The following is a 19,507-nucleotide window of genomic DNA, read 5'->3' on the forward strand; positions in this document are numbered from 1 at the left end:
ACTTAATTAAGTTTATTTAAGATGCTTCATATTTAAGATGCTTCATAAGGTGTTTCTTCCATAACAATGCAGACTTTACAGCGTGCTTACTGTGTGCGGGCAGTGAGCCAAACTGTCACACAGTATTTCCTCATTTAATCTCACAGCTACGAGGTAGACAAAATCTTATCTGCACTAACAGATGATGAACCTGAAGCAGAGGTCACAGAGTGAAGGTGAAATAGATTCAGAGGAGCACAGAGGGTTTCCAGGGCAGTGAAATTACTTTGTAAAATATTATAACGATGGGGAGACGCCATCACACACCATCCAGACAGCCCCGCACTCAAACCTTCTTGCCAACTTTGGCCTTGGGGGACTGTAACATGTCGATGTCTGTTCATCAACTGTAACAAGTGTATCACTCTGGAGAGAGACAGTGAAAGTTGGGGAGGACGAGCATGTGGGGGGCTGGGGACTATTTGGGAAATCTTGGTGCTTTCTGCTCAATTTTCTGTGATCCTAAAACCGCTCTAAAAATAAGAGGGAAAAAATCTGCTGAGACTTCAGGTGGCATTGCACTGACTAGCACAACCAGTTTGGAAAATGAACACCGTAATAGTATTGAGTCTTCTTGTCCATGAATATAGTACGTCTCTCTATTAATGTAAGTCTTCTTTAATCTTTCAGCAGTGTTTTTTTCCCAGCAGTAGTTTATAGTTTTCAGCATACAAACCTTGCACACGTTTTGTTAGATTTATCCCCGTGTGTTACAGTCTTTGCATGCCATTGCATATAACTTTAATTTCAATTTCCAATTCTTATTGGTAATACCTAGAAGTACAGGGAGCAGCGAGGGGATCCTGACCCCCCTCACAGCAGCTAGCCTTTAGCTATCCCACAGGGTCTTGAGGATTGGAAGGAGCATGGGGCTCCTCCCAGTGGCTTAGGCCTTTGCATCCTGTGAGAGAAATGCTAGGAGCTGGGTTCAAGTCTCCCACAAGTCATGCCCTGGCCTCGATCTTTCTCACATACCTACAGGGAAGGCCCATGGAGAGGACATGCAAGAGAGTGTGGGCTCCCATATGCCTGGGCCACCCGGATTCTCAACTGTACAGAAGCCCACACTCAGCTGTTTTGTTTTTACCCACTTCCATGGCCCCGTCTTCTACCTGTTCTCAGCCGAAGGTGGAAGAGATCATCTCCCAGCCCTCCCCAAGGGGCTTGTCATCCTTCAGGATAATGATCCCTGGTTGCCTTCCTCTCTGATGGGTTCAAAGAAAGTTACAACTTTGTAGCTCATCTGACTTTTTCTCACTCCCAAGAACATTCTGTTCATGATTTTCTGCATTGTAAGCAGAACCAGAGCCCCAAAGTCTTCTGTTGATGCTGTTTCTTTGCTTGCTTGCTTTGAACCAGTAACTTACCCGAGACTTTTTTCCCTTCAGAAGTGGATAAAGTTTTCACGTGAGAAAGAACAATCAAGAAGCAGAATTTGCCCTAATTCGCAATTAACTTAAGACCCTTTTTAACTCCTTTCCAGGCACACAGAAATTACGTTGACTCTGTTCATGATCGTGTACTCATTGACCAAGGCTCTAGGTCGCAAGCCCCAAATCCCCGTGCGGTAAAGAAGGCGTGTCTGAGTCAGGACCCGAGCACTCCGGGGTTTAAAAGCTTCATAGCAAAAGCTCAGCAGCTAGTGCTCTTTGTTTAAATTAACAGCTAGACATCAATGCCCTGTCCAACAGGGTAAGATTCAGCCGTAATTGATAGTTTTACCATGGGAGTAAGATAACACGCACAGAAGGGTAGGTAGCCGTTATAACCTGACCCACTTTTGACCTTCCTGATCTAATGCCTCGGGGGAAGGCAGAATGGGCTTTGTGCTTATGCAGGAAAATGCTAAGTTCAAGGAAAAAATATTTAACAATGAAATGTGTGATTCGTATACTTTATCTAAAAATGCTTAAGCAAAAAATAATAATAAAAAGTAATCTACAAAAACATGACCTATTCCACCTGCCACAACCTCCAATTGCCCTGAGAAACGTGTTTTATGGTTGGTTTCTTCAGATCAGGACCCAGTCTGGACGTATACATTACGTTTTACTCTGTCTCTTTCATCCCTGTGATATGCAGCAGTCCTTCCCCTTCAGACTCGTGCAGAGACCGGACCAGCTGTCCTACTGACACCCCCACTGGAATAACAGCTCCAGAGAGCTCCACGTAAGGAGCTCTGGACCCTGTGACGGGGTTACCTTCCATGCTGAAGTTAAGGATCTTGAGATGGGGAGACTATCCTGAATTATACAGATGGGTTTGATGTCATCAAAGGGTCCTTCCCGGGGGAGGCAGGAGGGTCAGAGTCAGCAGATGGGAAGGCCGAAGTGGAGGGCGGGGTGAGCCGAGGCACTCAGGCCCCTCTGGAGGCTGGAAAAAGCAAGGAAGCGGATTCTGGAATGGAACGCAGCCCAGCCAGCACCTACAAGAGCACTTCCGGCCTCTGGAACTCTAGGTCTGTGATGCTTCGAACCGTTACCTGTACAGTCATTTGTTACTGCAACGATGGGAAGCAATCCAACCACTGCGCGGGCTCCCCGGGAGCCGAGTCACAGTGCTCGTCGCCTTGTTCCTTTCTTTGGGTTTTCCCTATGAACGTGACAGCTTTGTTGAATGTAACCTTCTGCACCATCCTGATGAACCTATCACGATGTGCCCTGAACGGTAATTACCAGTTCTTCTATCCAACAGAGGCCGTGTACCCAGGGGACACTGGTCCTTCATCACTATGTCTCCCGAACTGCCCTTTGCAGGACAGCTGCTAAGAAATCCTGCGGAGATAAGGGAATAAATACTTACTCTTCACAGAGCCACCTTTAAGGAAGGTAAAAGGAGAGGGAATGAGGAGGAATGGGGAAATGTGCCACATCTGGGGGCTTAGCTACTTTCTATTTTCTAGACGTAAAACAAAATGGACTTGCTTCTCGCCTTATAATGGAGACGTTCAAGGAGCTCAGTTTGCCAATCTAAAAATGCCTGCAATCACAAGAGTCCTCATCAGATGGAGGCAGAGGCTCACTCATGGAGAGGGATGCAAGGACCGAAGCTGGCGTCAGAGCCGAGACGAGAGGCCATGCTGTCAGCTTTGCAGGCGGACAGGGCCAGCAGCCCCGGAGGCCGACAGAGATAAGAAAGCGGGATCTCCCCTGGAGTTCGCACAAGGAACGCAGGCCTGCCGACGCCCGAGCTGAGCCCAGTGACCGTGGAGACTGGGTGTCTGCTCTCCTGAGCCGTCAGATCCTAACCTCATGCAGCTTAAAGATGGTAATAACGAAAACAGAAAGGGACAAATGTCTACCTTCCCCATAGGTCATGAGATGCATTATTGAATAAAATTGGTATTTTCCATACATACAGCAAAATCTTCGTGACGGAATAAGGACTAGACACTAGCAACAAGACAAATCGATGACTGAGTGCCAGGCGCTCGGAGAAAATACGGATTTGGAAGTCACTGACATGGTTTTCAAAGACTGCCGGGTCTACCACATTGCTTCTAGAAAAGACTTCTCATTCGGAGGGTTTCCCACGGTTGGGGTTTAAGGTGTGGCTCAAGGACTAGAAGCACCACTCCCCTGGGGAAAAGAATTTTATTTCTTTAGAAATGCAGAAATTCAGCATTCAGAAATGCAGGTTAGAAATGCGGAGTCTCCAGCCTCCGAGACCTGCGGGGCGGGAACTGCAGCTACAGAGCTCCAGGTGAGGTCAGACTCCTGAGCAAGCCTCCGCTGTCCCTGCCCTCCCGCAGAGCTGAGCCCAGCTGGGGCGGCCCAGACCCAAGGAACAGAAAGCGGCACAGCACGGCACAGGCCAAGGCCAGGCAAAGCCTGGGTTCTGGATCGACCTCTACGTGCGCTACGACAGCCCGAGAGCAATACAGTCGTACAGACTCAGGCCCTCAGGTCTGTCACCCACGCTCGTGATGCCTGCCACCATGTCTCCCAGTTCTCCGTCGTGAGCTCGCCGGCTTTTCACAAAAACAGGGGAGAGCTGCCCTTCTCACCACTAAGGACAGAGCACGGCCTCACCTTATTTGAAAAGAAAGCAGCGTACGCCCACTCCTTACTGTCTTGTTAAAGTGGTCCTCAAGCTCGAGCCCCGGCGCAGCCTTCTGGTCACAGAGAGTGCCCCGTGCTCTGGGAAGCAGCGGCCGGAGGCCATCGGGTGTCAGGAGGGGGCAGAAGACGTGGCTTTCAGGGGCTACAGGAAGGCAAGATGAAAGCCCAAGAAAGGAGCCTAACCACACAGCACGAAAATGTAAAAATTTAAAATTTCTGAGCCTGTGGCTCTTTCAACACGTGTCATCCCCACCACGCTGGCCGCCCCTGTCCCCCCCCAACCCCCAGGGCACACCGCAGTGAAGTCAGGAGAGGACCCGGGATGAGGGCCTCGGGCAGAGAGGAGGTGGGAGTGTCTGCAGCATGTGCCATGACCCTGTAAGCACGCGCTAAGAGGGACAGGGCCTGACCGAGGGGGACGGTTGTGCCGGCAGACGAAGGGTGTCTGAGACAAGATCACCCCAGAACATTCTCTCATCCCAAACTAGGCTCCCCCACCACTGGGAGCTTGGGGTCGCCCACCGTCAGAGGGAGACCCACACACCGCTCGGCAGGCGTGGAAGAAGAGGTTCCTACAAACCTAGTCCGCACACACTCGTGGGTGTTAGTTCACGCCCTAAAAAGCAGGGTCTGTGGCAAAGACTTTGGGCCCCAGACCCGCAAAACCAAGAAAACTGAGTTTCTCAAACACAGTATTTGTTATAGGTTGTACTCTGCCCTCAGAAGTCCTAAACCCTGGGACCTCAGAACATGACCTTATTTGAAGAGGGTCACTGTAGACATAACTCGTTAAGAATAAATCATCAGGTTGGGTGGGCTCTAATGCAGTGTGACAGTCCTTGTATGAAGACACAGGGAGAAGTTCCCTTGAGGACGGAGCAGGGACCGGCCACATGGGCACAACCCAGGGACACGGAGGTGGCCAGCAACACCAGGCTCGGGCAGCTCCTGGAGTGGGTTCTCCCTCTCCACCCAGAAGGAAGCGACGGCTGGCACCTCCATGTCAGGCGTCCAGCCTCCAAGACCACGGGCATCAACGTCTGCTGCCCAAGCCCCATCCGTGGGACTGAAAAGGGGCACCGGAGGCCATTCCCGGAGAGCCAACACCTGCCAGCCGCATGTGCACCCACCGCTCACCTGGGCTGGCCTCCCGGAGCCCACTTGGCTTGTGCGAGCTCCAAGGGAGGGTCTGGCTTGGAGGTCCCCGCAGCTTCCCAGAAAACCCATAGTGACCCCAGAGACCTGAGCCCGGTCCCCCTGGCCCTGAACCCTGTCTTCTCCACCCTGGGCTCCGCGCTCATGGGGCCGCCACACCCACCCGTGGCCGGACGGTCTTCCCCAGGTTCAGTAGCTGGTCTGTCCGTGCATTCGGGTCCCAACCCAAGCGCCGCCCACTGAGAGCGGACGTCTCTACCCACCGCTCGGCTGACACGGCCCCGCTCTCCAGCCCCACTGCTCTCCCCACACCACTGGCCGCTGCATGGAATGGCATCATTTGGTTGCTTATTTGCAAGATCGCTAAGATGGAAGGTCCCAGGCATGGAGACTTTTGTCTTTTATCTGAGTCACTGAGTCCCCGGAGCCTGGCACAGTGCCAGGCACACAGCGCTCACTCCGCATTTGCTGGAAGAATTGAGGAGGAGGAAGGAGGGGGGGAGGAGGGGGGGAGGGGAGGGCTGGCTCCACAAGGCATGCGCTGGGGCCTCTGATCCCCACGCCCCCGGAGACCCTCGTCATTTTGAGAAGAAGCTAGAAATCGCGCTCTGGTATTTATCCTGTTACTCTAGAAACAGGCGTTTATGTGTCTAGATCCTCAAAGATTATGATTTCCTAAAGAACGGGAGGTTTTGCTTATGTTTCTGCCTAAAATAGACAGGAGATGCTGCCCCAACCACGTCTTCATGGAGACTTCGAGTTCTTTGCCTATCAGTTGCGCCCACCGTTTGGGTTTGCTCCCCTCGTTCTGGGGCAGGTGGGAATCGGGGTCAGGCCAGGGGAGCCGAGCCCCCCCCGGGAAGCCGGGCCGGGGCACACGGACGGCAGGGATGCTGTCGACGCCCGGCCGCGGCGGACTCAACATGCTTTTGGCACCGAGGGGTGTTTTTGTACTACATCTTGGAGAAAAATATGTCTTAATGATTCCCTAGAGAGGTTTATGACTCACAGAAACTGCAAAGTCTATGTCTCCACACCCAGCTCCCAGCTGCCTCGATGCTACAAGAGGATGGTTCTGTTGTTTTACTCTTTATTACCTCAAAATATCTGCACGGTCATATACTACCCAATTTTCTACCCGACACTCTGAATTTTTCCCGCACACAGAGCATGACTGTGCAGGACACAGCTGTCCTGTCCCACCATAATGACTCAAGTTATCCATTTGAGATTCACAGACTATAAGGAACTTCTGCAATTCTTGGATTTTCTGGTGCCCAGAGAAACCAAGTCTGTACACTCTGACTTGAACGAGCGGGAGAGAATTTTGAAAAGAGGAAAGGAGAGAGAGTCCAGCGTGACAGCGTAGAGCCCGTGAGTTCCCGACAGCCCTGACAAGAGCAGATGTGGCCTCCTGTTTCGCAGGGAGGCCCCTGTCACCTGCTGTAATCCCAGCAGAGAAGACAAGCCACCGGTCTGACCCAGGCCCTGATAAAGCCACCAGCCCCCGTCAGCGATGCCGGGGCTCAGCGATTCCAGGAAGAGAACGCACAGCGGCCTGAATTGCTTCGGCCTGAAAGGCCCTTCTCTGCTGCTTCCGCGTTACACGGAGCAAATCGCAGCATTTTGGACGCTTCGGTTTCACCACCTGAAACACCGAGGGCAGGTCATGGACGCGCTCCCCCACGCCCCCCACGCTCCCCCGCGCTCCCCACACTCCCCCCGCGCTCCCTCTCGTCTGTGGCTTCACAAGGACAGAAGGGGACAGAGATCAGATTCATGTTCAAGGGCAGTGTCCTTACTCTGTCGGGTCACTGGGTTTCCTCTTTGGCGGGACTGGTGCGCCGTCCTTCCCTGGGGGCTCAAACACAGGAGGCCCTAGAAGATACCCCAGACTTGACCTCAGGGCTTTTCCCGCCCCAGTGCTCTGGGTGGACGTACCGCTGTACGAGGTGCTCACCTCCCAGCTCGCCAGCCGCCTGGACACAGGTTGTGGCTGGCCATGATGGGACGGGGCAGCCCCCCTGGTCCGGGAGGAGCAGCGTCTTTTTGATGTCACTGCGCTGGTGGGCGGCCCAGGCCACCTCCGCAGCCCTCCTTTCCCCAGCAGCTGCCACAAGGCCCACACGGGCCACTCACGGGTTCACACCAGCCACAGCCCGGACACAGAGCCACGTGGGTGATGTCCTCCACTTGCCCAAACATGGGACCGTGCTGCCCCAGATGGGGACCATGAGACAGCAGGGTGGGTCCCCAGTGGGCGCCCAGGGCTCCGAGAACGTTCCCATCAGCACTGACCGAGCAGTCCTTCTGTCGTCGCAGAGAAACACCCGCAGAATCGTGCTCGCGGCCGACTTTGTCCCAGAAGCAGAAAGAGGAGGCCATGTCCTCCCACAACCCCTCCTGCCGACCCCACGGTGGGTCCAAACACAGCTAAGGTTTTTGCCTGCTCCGCCGCATGACCCTCTCCTCCACATACGTTCTGGTCACAGCACCTTCGCCAGAGCCTCTGGAAGGGCTGAAAGCCTGCGTTCTGCTGGACAGAAGAACGGGGAGAAACAGGAATGCACATGGGCCAGCAGGGAAGAGGGGACGTGGGTGACCCCAGCTTCGGGAGACGTAACGAGCGCCTGGCAGGCAGGAGGAGAAGGAGCGGGGCTCGGAAGCCCGTCCCTCTCTGATCCCAACTGCGAACTGTCGCTGTAAACCTAATTGCTTCGCTCTTAATGGCTTTATGAGTTCTGAGACTTCATTATTCTTCTTGTCTCGTTTCTATGCAGCCGGTTTGGATCACTGCTTCTGTCTTCTTTTAAAGGAACAATGAACTGTGTCTGGAGCCCGTGCAAGATGGGGAGGAGAGGATATGCTGGAAAGTGCGGGTGATGGGTGATGGGGTGCCTCAGCCCGGACCCAGGCAAGGACCCTGGGACCTGACTCTAGCCCAGAGGGTTCTGACAACATCTGGGAAGTGCCGCGCTCTCCTTCACGCGGGACGGGTCTCCAGGTCCCCCAAGGCTCTTCCCCAGTCTTGCTCCAGTCTCTGTCCGAGGAGACAAATGAAGGGGTTCAGGATGTAGCTGCTCAGAAGTCAGGCTGCTGGTCACTGAGGGAGGCCACGCTGATGGGTGCTCAGAAGTCACAGGACACTGTGCCCCCAGCATCTGCCCACCAGAGCCCTGAGAAGGAGCCAGGGGCCCTGCAGCAGGAACGACATCTTCAAGCATCCTCAGACAGACGACGGGAGGGCGGCGGGAGCTGTCTCCCCTCCACGGTTCCCGCCCACCCCCCCCACACAGCTCTCGGCCTGCATAGCTGACCTCTGACCTCAGCAAGTGCGGTCCCCACACTCTGTCCTGCCCTACAGATGTCAGGATCTCCACTGTCAAAACCTGGAGTAGAAGCTTAGGGGGGACAGTGAGACACCCCAGCCGTCTTGAGGAAATAAGAGCGAAACCATGCAGATGTGGGACAAAGTTTCGGGACCTGGTTTCCAGAGTCGACCAGAACATGGGGCTTGTTAATAAACAGAGTCCTGACGTCGCAGCACTTTCAAGATGTACACACCGAACGCCAGGGCTTTTCACAGTCGTTCTGTGAAATCAGGAACTTGTCTGAAACACCCATGTCTACGACACAGAGGCAGGGACACGGTGTCGGGGGCTGAGCGGCCTGGCGGCCGCATCAAGAAAGACCTCCAGCTGCCTCCCCACTCCACACCACGGCCCCTAGAGAGCAGGGACAGGCTTCTGGCCGGTGTGGAGCCTCCCACACACCAGGAGTCACCTCTCCGCTCCCGGATCTCCCTTCCACGACAGGGAGTCCCTCCCCGTAACCCCGAGGAACGAGGCTGAAGAAATGCTTCCTGACGCTTTCTGTTGAAGGTGTTTTTTGTTTGGAGTTTGTGGTTTTTTCCAGATTGTCCGGGGCTCTCACCTGCTGTGTGTCAAATGAAATTTGACCAAGAGCCGCCCTTTTGGACTCGGGACACAAACGCTCCACCCCAATCCCGACACCCTGGGGCGGGGGGGGGGACTTTCTCTCCGTGGCTGTGGGGAAGAGGCACGTGGCGCCAACTTCCTGTCTCACTCGCCATCTTTTGTTCCTCCACAGACACAGCCGTGATATGAAATACAACTGATGAGAACCACACATTGAGATATTTGTACAGAGATGTCCCAAGTGTGTCCTCTGCTATAATATACATCCCTGTGGGGCGCCTGGGAGGCTCAGTGGGTTAAGCCTCTGCCTTCGGCTCAGGTCATGATCTCAGGGTCCTGGGATCGAGCCCCGCGTCGGGCTCTCTGCTCAGTGGGGAGCCTGCTTCCTCCTCTCTCTCTGCCTGCTTGTGATCTCTGTCTATCAAATACATAAATAAACAAATCTTAAAAAAAAATACATCCCTGTGAAGAAGGGGCTCCACAAAGTAGCCTCAGCAGAGCAACAAGGCTGCAACGGCTCCCGCGCCCTCTCCCACGTCCTCTCCCACGTGCTTCCAGGACACACCCACTCTCCTCGTCGCCCTTCTGTACCGGGCACCATGTTCTGCCCGCAGGTCGTCAATGAATATGCCTGATCCAGTAAGTGAATGCACCGTGTTGATCTGAACGATTTTTCCTAAATAGGATTTTTCATCATCACACAGGTCAGATTGGCCAAACACGTGAAACTTCCCTGCTCTTGCTTCCCTCTCATGTCAGAGCCACAATCCATCAGGAGGCCCCGCGGCTCCACTCTGAAGGCCCACGAGGACGTACAAGGAGGTGCGTGCTGCCCCCCGACCTGCAGGTGGTCGTGCAAACACGGGGCTGCTGGGACCACACCTGCAGGCAGCCTCCAGCATCGTCTACCCCAGGAGCGGCCTGTGGCCCCGTCATTTCTCAGGAAGCCCCAACACCACAAACCTGTCACGTATCCCCAGTACATCCTGCAAAACACTCCTAAAATGTGTTTGGAACTTTCTTCGTTTATTAAACGTCAAAGTTAAGTTGACTTTCTACCATCCGGAAATAGTAATGATTCACTGTGTCTCACCTCCTGTTATCAAAAATAATTTTAAAGACGTCGAATTATTTTACTGTGACAAACCAGCATCTGCATTTCCATCCAATAAGACACCTGAGACTAGGAGATCTCTGGAAATAAATACTGTTAACGAATTAAAAGATTCTCTGTTAGGGGCGCCTGGGTGGTAAGTCAGTTTAGTCTGCCTTCAGCTCAGGTCATGATCCCAGGGTCCTGGGATCGAGCCCCGCGGCGGGCTCTCTGCTCAGCAGCGAGTCTGCTTCTCCCTCTGCCCCTTCCCCTGTCTGTGCTCACGGACCTCTCTCTCTCAGATAAACAAACAACCTTTTTAAAAAAGAGATTCCCTGTTAATTCCACAAGCACTTCTGTGCACACCCCGCTGCAGTCCCGGCGCTCAGGCTGGCCTCCCGCAGGCAGGGTCGGCGCGGCTGCACGAGCCCAGCGCCGAGAGCGGGCGTCCTGAACCGGGCCGCTCCCCACCCTTGTTAACCTGCCAGCAAGAAGCACAGCGGGCGTTTCTGGCCGTCCAGTTCGCACAAGGGCCTAGCGGAGCGGAAATACAAGTGGCAGGTCGGGCGTGACTTGGCTTCTCTGAGACCCTGGGCGTGTGGACCTCGGCCGCTTGCAGGAGGGCGCTCCACGCTTAGCCACTCCCGCCCCTGGGAGGCCGTGTGGCTGTCAGTCTGCCCCTCAGGGAAGTAAGTCTCCGGCTCCTACGTCCGTTTGCCCTTTGACCTCTGTGGAATTGGCACAAACAGGGCTAGACCTACTCTCCCAGGGGATACCAGTGGACATGAGGCCGAACGTCCCGTCCAAGACGCCGGGAGCTCCTCGCAGAGCCGGGAGCAGAGCTGGGCTGCCCCTGGCAGAGCCGTGACAACCGCGTGGAGTGGAAAGGCCGCCAGCAAAGACGAGGCAGCTCGGTGCCCTTTCCCTGCATTTCACCAACATGTCATCCTGGGACCGATCGATTGTAAGATCCAGAGGCACCAGCTGAAACTGCAGATCGGCCGGCATGAAAGACAGTTTCTAGCACCGACAGGCAGACTGTAAAGCCAGCCATGTGCGCCCACCCGCCCCCACCCAGCCGTTCTGAACGGGCAACAGACGCACGCATCTTACAACTTTCATGCTTCAACGGGTGCATCGCTGAGCACCTCGGGAGATGAAAGCCTCTTAATTGTGCCGTCAACCTTCCCCAGCGACAGGCCCCTCTTCACAAGCAGCCAGAATGCGGCGGCTCCAACAGAAGCCCTTGCCTTTGGCTGTGGTTCAGCTTTGGAAGGAAGCACTTTCCTATCCCAGGCCCCTCAGAGCAGGCCCCATGGAGACCAGGCTGACACAGGCAGCAGCAGCGGACGCCCCGGGCTCTTTCCCATTCCACGCCCCCGCGGGGCGTCCTCCCCACAGTCCGGTCTCTCCTCCGAGTCTCCCCTCCTGACCTGATCCCGCAGAGGGGCCGCTCCCCCACTCTGCTGGCGGTGCCCCGAGAGCACAGCCCCGCCCATGTTCAGAGGCAGAGGCGCCGACCTTCCAGCAGGTGAAACCATGAATCCCTTCCATTCCCGCTGCTTATTCCACACGCCTGGGTTTACTGGTGATGACAGGTCCTCTCCCTCTGGAAAACCCAAGCCCAGAGACATGCCTTCGACCTCGGGGCATGATTCTGCTTCCTATGTTTCGTGTACCCCTTTGGAGGGAAACGTCCTGGCCAGCATATGCCCCCAGCGTACACGTGTGCGTATGTGTGTGTGTAGGCGCGTGTTCGCACACATACATTTCACTAAAACAACCCCTTGCGAGCTGTTAATCTCAAAGTTCTGGTCCTCCCCCCACCCGCCTTCCTCTCCAAAGAACCAGGCTCCCATAAAACGTGTATAATTACTTCTCGTGCGGTCTCTTCGACGGTGGGCTCCGGGTCCGGGTGCAGATCCTCCTCGGCGGTCTGACAACAAAGACACACGGAGCAGCGTTAGTGCGGCAACAGTCGCGTAAAGACCAGCATACAGGTAGTCAACACGGAGGACGAACGACCTAGTCCCTGTCTGCGTCGCAGAACAGGGTGTCCGCACCAAGACCCCCGCCCACCTGCGTCTACTCGAAACCCTGTGAAGCTCCACGCAGGAAATGGATCTTTCTGCAACAGACGGAGAATGAAGCCCTGTTTGCCTCCACGGCTGGGAGCTGCTCCCTCAGCTGAGCGTGGATAACTCAGGCCACCAGCGAAAGGAGAGGCAGGTGCTTATGTAACTCCCTGCCCGCAAGGTGGGGGCTGTGCATTTGCATGGGGCTCAAAGACTGACAGACAGAAACGGAGAAGTGACAGAGGGAAGGCGTTTGTAACCATTCTTGTTTGAATGGAATAAAATCAGAGTCTCCGCTGATGCTCAAAGAATGACTTAACTCAGAGTCAAGTTCCTGGCCCATAAACATGTAAAGGAGAGGGTTTCCGGAGGACAAGGCTTCACCAGGAGGGTCTGGGTCTGAGGCTCGCTCACTGAATCGTCGCTTAAAACAGACTGCTTAACCCGGGCCTCAGAGTCCCTGTGCACGTCCGGAACAGAGCGGCATCGACCATCGAGGGATGCAGAGTGCTGCGGGGAGGAGACCCGGCCGGCGGGCAACCCGGGCACCGCGGCCGCCACACGCCCAGGCCCCTGGCTTCCAGGCAGTCTGCTCATCTAGAGGCCGTAAGATAACCAGCAGCCGACAAGCCAGACCGCAGATGCCAGGGAGTCCTATTTGATTCTCAATATTGAAAAACAGGGGCTTTTCCTTTCTTTAATGCATGATGACATCCCAGAAAGGAAGGTCATGCTTATTCCTTTAAAAGAACCCAAAAAGGACATAAATGGGTCAGCTAGCTCCCGTGGGCGGGTTTCTGCTCTCACCTTACTCGTCCTGTCTTCCGTTTTCTCACCTTCCTGCCCCCCCCCCCCAACGCATGCCCCTGGCCGCAGTAAGTCTGCTGGAAGCAGCGACTAAGAGCCCCGTGAAAACATCATGAGTGGCTTCTTCCTTAGGCCAGATTCTTCGGGAATTTTATGGAGGGCCTGGTTTTTGACCAGCATACGTCTCCCTGTCAACACACCTCATTCACTGGTCAAATATACTGAAATACTTCAAAACAGTTCATAAAACCGCAAATGCTCTCCCTCGACAGTCAAATGAGTTTCCCCTGTCTACGTGCGAAGGCAAAGCTGGTTTGTGCAAAGAGAGCCGCGTCCCTGGCCCACGAGCCTCCAACCCAACGCGGGCCAGTCTGAGAAAACAAGGCAAGGGGAGAGCACCCTGAGTTAGAACAAATCCGGAACCCCGGAGTGCTGTTCGCTAAAACAGTCATCGGTCCTGTCAAATTTGTGCAAAAGCGAGTCACAGAATCCCCAGTGCGCAGCATAGCAGCTTCTCTCGTAGGAAGGGTCTGTGAAGCTTCTCACCAAGGGTTTATGCTATTTAACTCGGAGCTCAGGGGCCAGATGTCTTCCATGTGTTTTGCCCAATGTCTTGATAGGTGAGACATTTTAGTATTGTACAACCTAAAACATGCACAAAACCCGAAAGCGAAATGAGCCTCGGAGTCATGAAGCAAACAGATCTTCCCTCTGTGTGGGTTCAGAGGACCTCCCAGGACCCGGAGGACCTCAAGACCAACGCTTCACATTTAATCGTTCCAGAAAAAGCTCTGGTTTTCCGGGTTCCAAAGCAATAGGACTGGGTGCTCTGTGTCCAGAAAGCATACTGCAGACAGGGTACGGTGCTCAAATGTTCACCCAGGAAGCCCGAAGGTAATTTCTTTTGCTTCGGGACCATCTACTTTAACCAATTTTCATGGTTCGCTGTGACATACACATCAGCCTCAAAAACTTTAAAAATTTGCCCTCTAAACGGGGTGGCAAGGCAGTGCTGTCCATGACATGTTTTTTAGGTAACATGATACATACATTGTTGCTCCGTTTTCAGTCCATCTCCGAAATACTCACGACACAAGCTGCTCCTAGGAGCTCTGGTCAGTGGCTGTGGAGTTGGAAGCCCTACGAGAAATTCTGCAAAGCCCCTTGGCTTCCTCCCTGCTGTCCTCCTCTCCCGACCTGCAGCCAAATCCTTCCCCACCTCGTGGGGCCCAGATTTGGGGGGGTCGTTGGCAGCTAGGTCTCCCCCACAAACAGAGTTCAGATTACTAAGAGGGCTTCAGAAAGCTCCAGGAAGTAAGAAAAGAACTTCTGGCTGATCGTTATTAATTCAATTCATTCATTCAGTTTTTTAAAAAGCTCTAATCTCTCCAAAAGAAAAAAAAGATGAACCCTGAACTAACAACCCTTGTGAGAGGCTCTTTTGAAGGCACGGTCTTGGACACCAGGAACGCCATCCTGGGCAAACAGCATAGTCGATGACAGTAAGGAGCTGGGGTGTCACCTCTCTAGGCTTGGGGGCTTGTCATCAGCAGCAAAGACAAGCTGTTCCATCAAAAACCAGGCTGCATATAAACATAAGTAACATTTACATGAAGAACTGAATTTACAGACAGGACGCTGGGATAGGAAATAAGACAAAAATTGAAGCTTGGATTTTGTCAACATTTAGCAAGTTATTGGAATGTGCCATTTGGGAAAGCAGTCTGAGTTGCTAGAGACACGGCAGACATATGTCTAGTAATTCAGTAGGTAGTCTGATAACCGGCGGGGGTGGTCTCAGAACGCATAACTGCATAGCGTGTAAGTCTGAGGAACTTCTTCATGGGAAAATGTATGTTGATCATCTATAATTCAAATTAAGCAAATCAAATCCCATGGATCAGGCTTCCAGAGAGTTCCAGGTCCCTGGAGAAGCATGGAGTTAAACAGTATCACAGGTGACTCCCACCAGCCAGCCCTGGGGAGGGGCCGCCTCAACGACACCTTCATTTCATTATGTTTTCTCTTTATTTGTAACAGCCCCTCTCTACTGGAACACACACTATTAAGACTGCATTATCTTCGTGCCTCCCGTTTCTTAAGAGGTCGTCCCTGGTTTGCCCCTGCTTTCATCCTCAGCCGGAGCCCGTGGCGTTCCTACCATGTAAGGCCACTTGTTGAAGGAAGATCAAACTGACGCAGGTTAGCTGGAGCCCGGGGAGAACTCCCAAATACACACAGAGCTCAAGAAGCCCGAAGTTTGGTTGAAGAGCAACAATTTCTTTCTTCCCGGTGTTGGTTTTCATTCATTTAATTGACCCCACACATCGCTGTGTGCGTGCGTGTGCGCGCGCGGGCACCTACATGCACCAGGCTTGTGTGTACGCGCACACGGGTGCACCCACAGCGCACGCCACACCAGCTCTGCCTGCACACATTACATATTCAAGGGTCTGTCACATGCAAGTCCCCGGTCGATAGGAGCCCCATCTGCTGCACACGCCGCGCCGCCGCTGGGCTCCCCCGGGGTACTCACCTCTATGTCCATGGGCTCCACCTCGATCTTCTTCCATAGCTCCAGCAACTGGGCAATCGGCATTTTTTAAAACTTCGCTCTCCGTCTGCTCAAGTACTGCGGGCAAGGGCGAGAAGCAGCAGAGGCCGGACAGTGCAGAGAGGCGGTAGGGTCCGCGCCCGGAGCGGGAGGGTCCCGGGGTGGGCGGGGACCAGGGGGTCTGCGGTGTGGCCGCGGGGCGAGGGGGCTGCTGCCCGGGGGCTGCTGCTGCGCGCAAGCTGCTGCTCCCGCCGCTCCCGCCGCTGCGCTGGGCCGACGAGCGGGTGGAGACCCGGCGGCCAACCTGCCCCAGCAGCCTCCCCGCGGCTTCCCGGCCTCGCCCCGCCCCCTGCCATTGCCACTCCCTCCTTCCCTGCCCCCACTATTTTACCTTAATTGGCTCTAAATGATGGGTGCAAGTTGGGTCTGAGGATGCTGCTGCCATAGCAACCGCATAGCAACCAAGGGCTGGGGAGGGGGGAGGCGAGGAGGGGGCCTGCGGCAGACTCTGCCCTTCTCCCTCCTGGCGCGCGCGCGCGCACACACAGACACAGACACAGACACACACGCAGACTCACCCCTTCCTTCGCCAACCACTCCCCAAACCGCAGAAAACCCCCGTTCGCCCTACAGGAGGGGGTGAGGCAGGGAGTCAGGTGCAGCGGAGCTGCTTTCCCTGCTTGAAGATCCAAGAAAATCCTGAGGTGGGGACCTGCCGCTGACCCACCCGCGGAAACGGGGCCTCCCGCCTGAGCGCAGCCGCCCACCCATCCAGGGCGCTGGGCCGCAGGACCATGGGACCGGGTTAGGGGGGCAGCAGGTGATGCAGCCCTCCCATCCTCACCCCCGCCCGCTCCCCGCGCCACGATTGCGCTCCAGCCCCCGCGCCTGGACGCAGGACCCAGCTGGCGCCCCAGGTCACTCGGCCCCAGAGCCTTCCCCTGGGAACGAAAGCGAAGTGGGCTGTTTACACGGGCAATTACATCTTGTGTCCAAGTCCCCCAAGTTTGGGGGGAAATATTAATTCAAACAATGTAGGGTCAGTCGTTTACCAAGTTCTAGGAAGAGTGTTGTGCCCATCTGCCCATTTTCTCATTTAACTTCCATCTAACGTGGATTTAACAATCCATTTTCATAGATGAGAGAAGCCTGAGGCTCAGAGAAGGAACTTGCCCGAAAGCAACCACCCACAGGGCAGGGCCAGAAGGAAGGACTGGTAATCCCAGTCTCTCTCTAGAGGGACCACAAGGTGTGCATGTCTCAAGGGGCCCTGTCCATCCTTGGTTCCTTCTCTTTCTGTCTCCTTGTCTGTGTTTACTCCATTTCTCTCTCAGAACAAACGACCCATCTCCCAGACTTCTAAGTGCTACTCTGATGTTTGGTCTCCTCTTTGGGAAATAGTGTTAAAATCAAATACCTCTATTCATTTCTACAGCAAATTCCTTTATCTTTGAGAAAAAATATCTAAGAAAATGGCTTACTGCTTCCAAAAATTATTGATCCCTTTGTCTTCTTTTCCTCTTTATAAAACCGTGAAGAAACCCAGTTGATTACAAAGAAAAAAAAAAAAAAAAACTAGCTCAAATCCCAGATACTCCATATTTCAGAGCAGAGTTAACAGCAGAGGCTCCGTTCCACTCTTGGTATTGATTTAGGAAGCGCTCTGTCCACAAAATCAGGCCAGCAAGGTTGTGAAGATTAGTCCCATTCAATAAAAATATTAACAATGTTGTTTGTTTTCAAAGCCTTTGCTGATAGAGCAGAGTGAAGGGTTTCCACGTGTTCACTCTAATAGGGTAATTTGAGGCATAGCATAAGACGTCACAGATTAACAGCATAAAATGAAATGATGTTTATGTAATAAAGATAGGGAAACCATGGACAGAAAAAACAGCGCTGGTGAGATGTCAAGATCGTTTCACTTGAACGACCGAGAACGTGGAGCCCCTAAAGGCAGTGGGGAGGGAAATGAAATTGAATGTCTTATTGGGCGTTTGTTAAACTTCCACTTTCTGGAATTTTCCACAAGCACTCAGAGGTAGGCAGACTGCAGGAAAACATCACCCTTTGGTTTGGAGAAGGAATCTGGAAAAGGACTTGGTTGGGACCTCCTGTGACCGGCCAAGGCCCCTGCCGCCCGCTGAGTAGGGCCGCCCACCCCTAGGAGCCCAGCCTCTGGCTGACGTGCTGGGACCCAACCAGAACCAGCCATCATCAGACACAAAAGAGCTATTATTAAAGGCACATCTTTAGGAATTGCTGCAAATGTGGTTCACGATTCAGCGTGATGTCCCTTTTCAGACTTCGCAGGTGTGGCTCTCACAAAGGCACTGAGAGTTGTTTAGCCCGTGCACAGGTGAGGCAGAGGAGCCGGGAGCAGTGAAGGAGCTGTGGAGAAGGAGCCGGGATCTGATGTGATCTGGGAGCTCTGGAAACACATTCCTGGGCTTAATCACTCTGCACCATCGCCTTCTGAAGCAACCAAGATGATTACATAAAAACACCCACCCCGGGGAATGACCTCTGCTCTCATTTTTAATCCTGTGGCACTTCCCTGGGGACAATCTACCCAGACGTGGCACCCGGTGTCCCGGATGAGAGAAGACCATGAACATAGACCACATGCAAGACAAAAAAATAAATTAAAATAAAAAAGACAACTTTCAAAAAAACATAATCGCCCCAGGGGAGTATTAGCCACATGTGGAAAGCTCACACAGCATTAGGAGGCATGAACAGTTAGAGGACAGAAGGACAGTTTTTTCAGAAAGGAGACAACGGTTCTATCTGAGTACCTTAAAGGATAAACCTTCAAATAAAGGACTCAAGAAATCATGTGCCATGGGTCAGAGCGTTCAATCAAATCCCAAGAAAACTCCTCGAATAACGTTTTCAGGAGAAACAACACTTCCAACAGCTGATTTCCAGGAACCCCACCCACAAGCATCAACTCCAAGAAGAAACGGCCGCGGTGGCCGACTCTCTGAAATGGGTCTTCAGTGAAGCGCACCCCGCGGACAACAGGGAGTGCGGAGGACTTGGAGAGTCCCTGGCCGCTGGATCACCGTGAAATTGTAGTGGGGAGGGGCGCAGGGGTGCCCGAGCTCCTGGACGGAGGGTCCCGTACAGACCAGCGCTGGCCACTCACCACTGACAAAACCCAAAGGCTGGGGAGCGAGTGGTGGTGGAAGACGAAAGGAATTTTTTCAGTGAGGCCAGTGCCGGGAAGACAGTGAACAAGGGTCCAAGGCTATACCCAAAAGGTGGAAAACATTTCTGGGTTTATATAAGGAAAATGTAGGGCGATAGCGGCCAGGTGCGCGCCGGCGGGCAGAGACGGTCGGTGGATCACTGCCGCGGAGTCCGTCGCGGGCAGGTCTCGCCGACCCAGGGCCATCCTTATGCTGCAGGGGTAGTTTCAGTTCCTGTCTCAGAAGCTGCTTTGCCCACAGGATCTTCCCCCTGAGCCAAGAGACCCGCTGGAAAGAAGAACCCAACTGGAAAGTTCTAGGTCAAAACGGAGGCAGCTAAAGTTTTCTTTCAAAATGAGATGAGGACGGACACCGTGCTCCCTGAAACTGGCCGCCAGGAAAAATGACTCTCTTGAGGACATGAAAACAGGAGAACTTGGTACGTCCCCTACCCTGCAAGGAAGGAGAGGAGGGCAGGACAGAGCCCTCCACCCTCTGGGTCTCCCATAACCGAAGGAAGGCTAAAACCTCCGGAGCACGGAAGTGGGATCAGGAGTCCGACTCCGGCCCCGTTGTGCCACGAAGACCCAACTG

The 19,507-nt window shown here is 53.9% G+C and overlaps 1 protein-coding gene across 1 annotated transcript in view; it reads right to left on the reverse strand.

The window, feature by feature from the left end:
* RPS6KA2 (ribosomal protein S6 kinase A2) overlaps nucleotides 1–15,798 on the reverse strand; it is a 308,109-nt gene extending 292,311 nt beyond the window's left edge. The window contains exons 1-2 of the mRNA XM_047733334.1: nucleotides 15,705–15,798; nucleotides 12,163–12,222 (exon numbers count right to left, since the gene is read on the reverse strand). Coding sequence (XP_047589290.1) covers nucleotides 12,163–12,222; nucleotides 15,705–15,741 — 97 coding nt within the window. The 5' untranslated portion in view covers nucleotides 15,742–15,798. The remainder of the gene's footprint in view (nucleotides 1–12,162; nucleotides 12,223–15,704) is intronic.
* Between the last annotated feature and the right edge of the window lie 3,709 nt (nucleotides 15,799–19,507).

The sequence above is a fragment of the Lutra lutra genome, chromosome 6 (assembly GCF_902655055.1).
Source record: "Lutra lutra chromosome 6, mLutLut1.2, whole genome shotgun sequence".
NCBI lineage: Eukaryota > Metazoa > Chordata > Mammalia > Carnivora > Mustelidae > Lutra > Lutra lutra.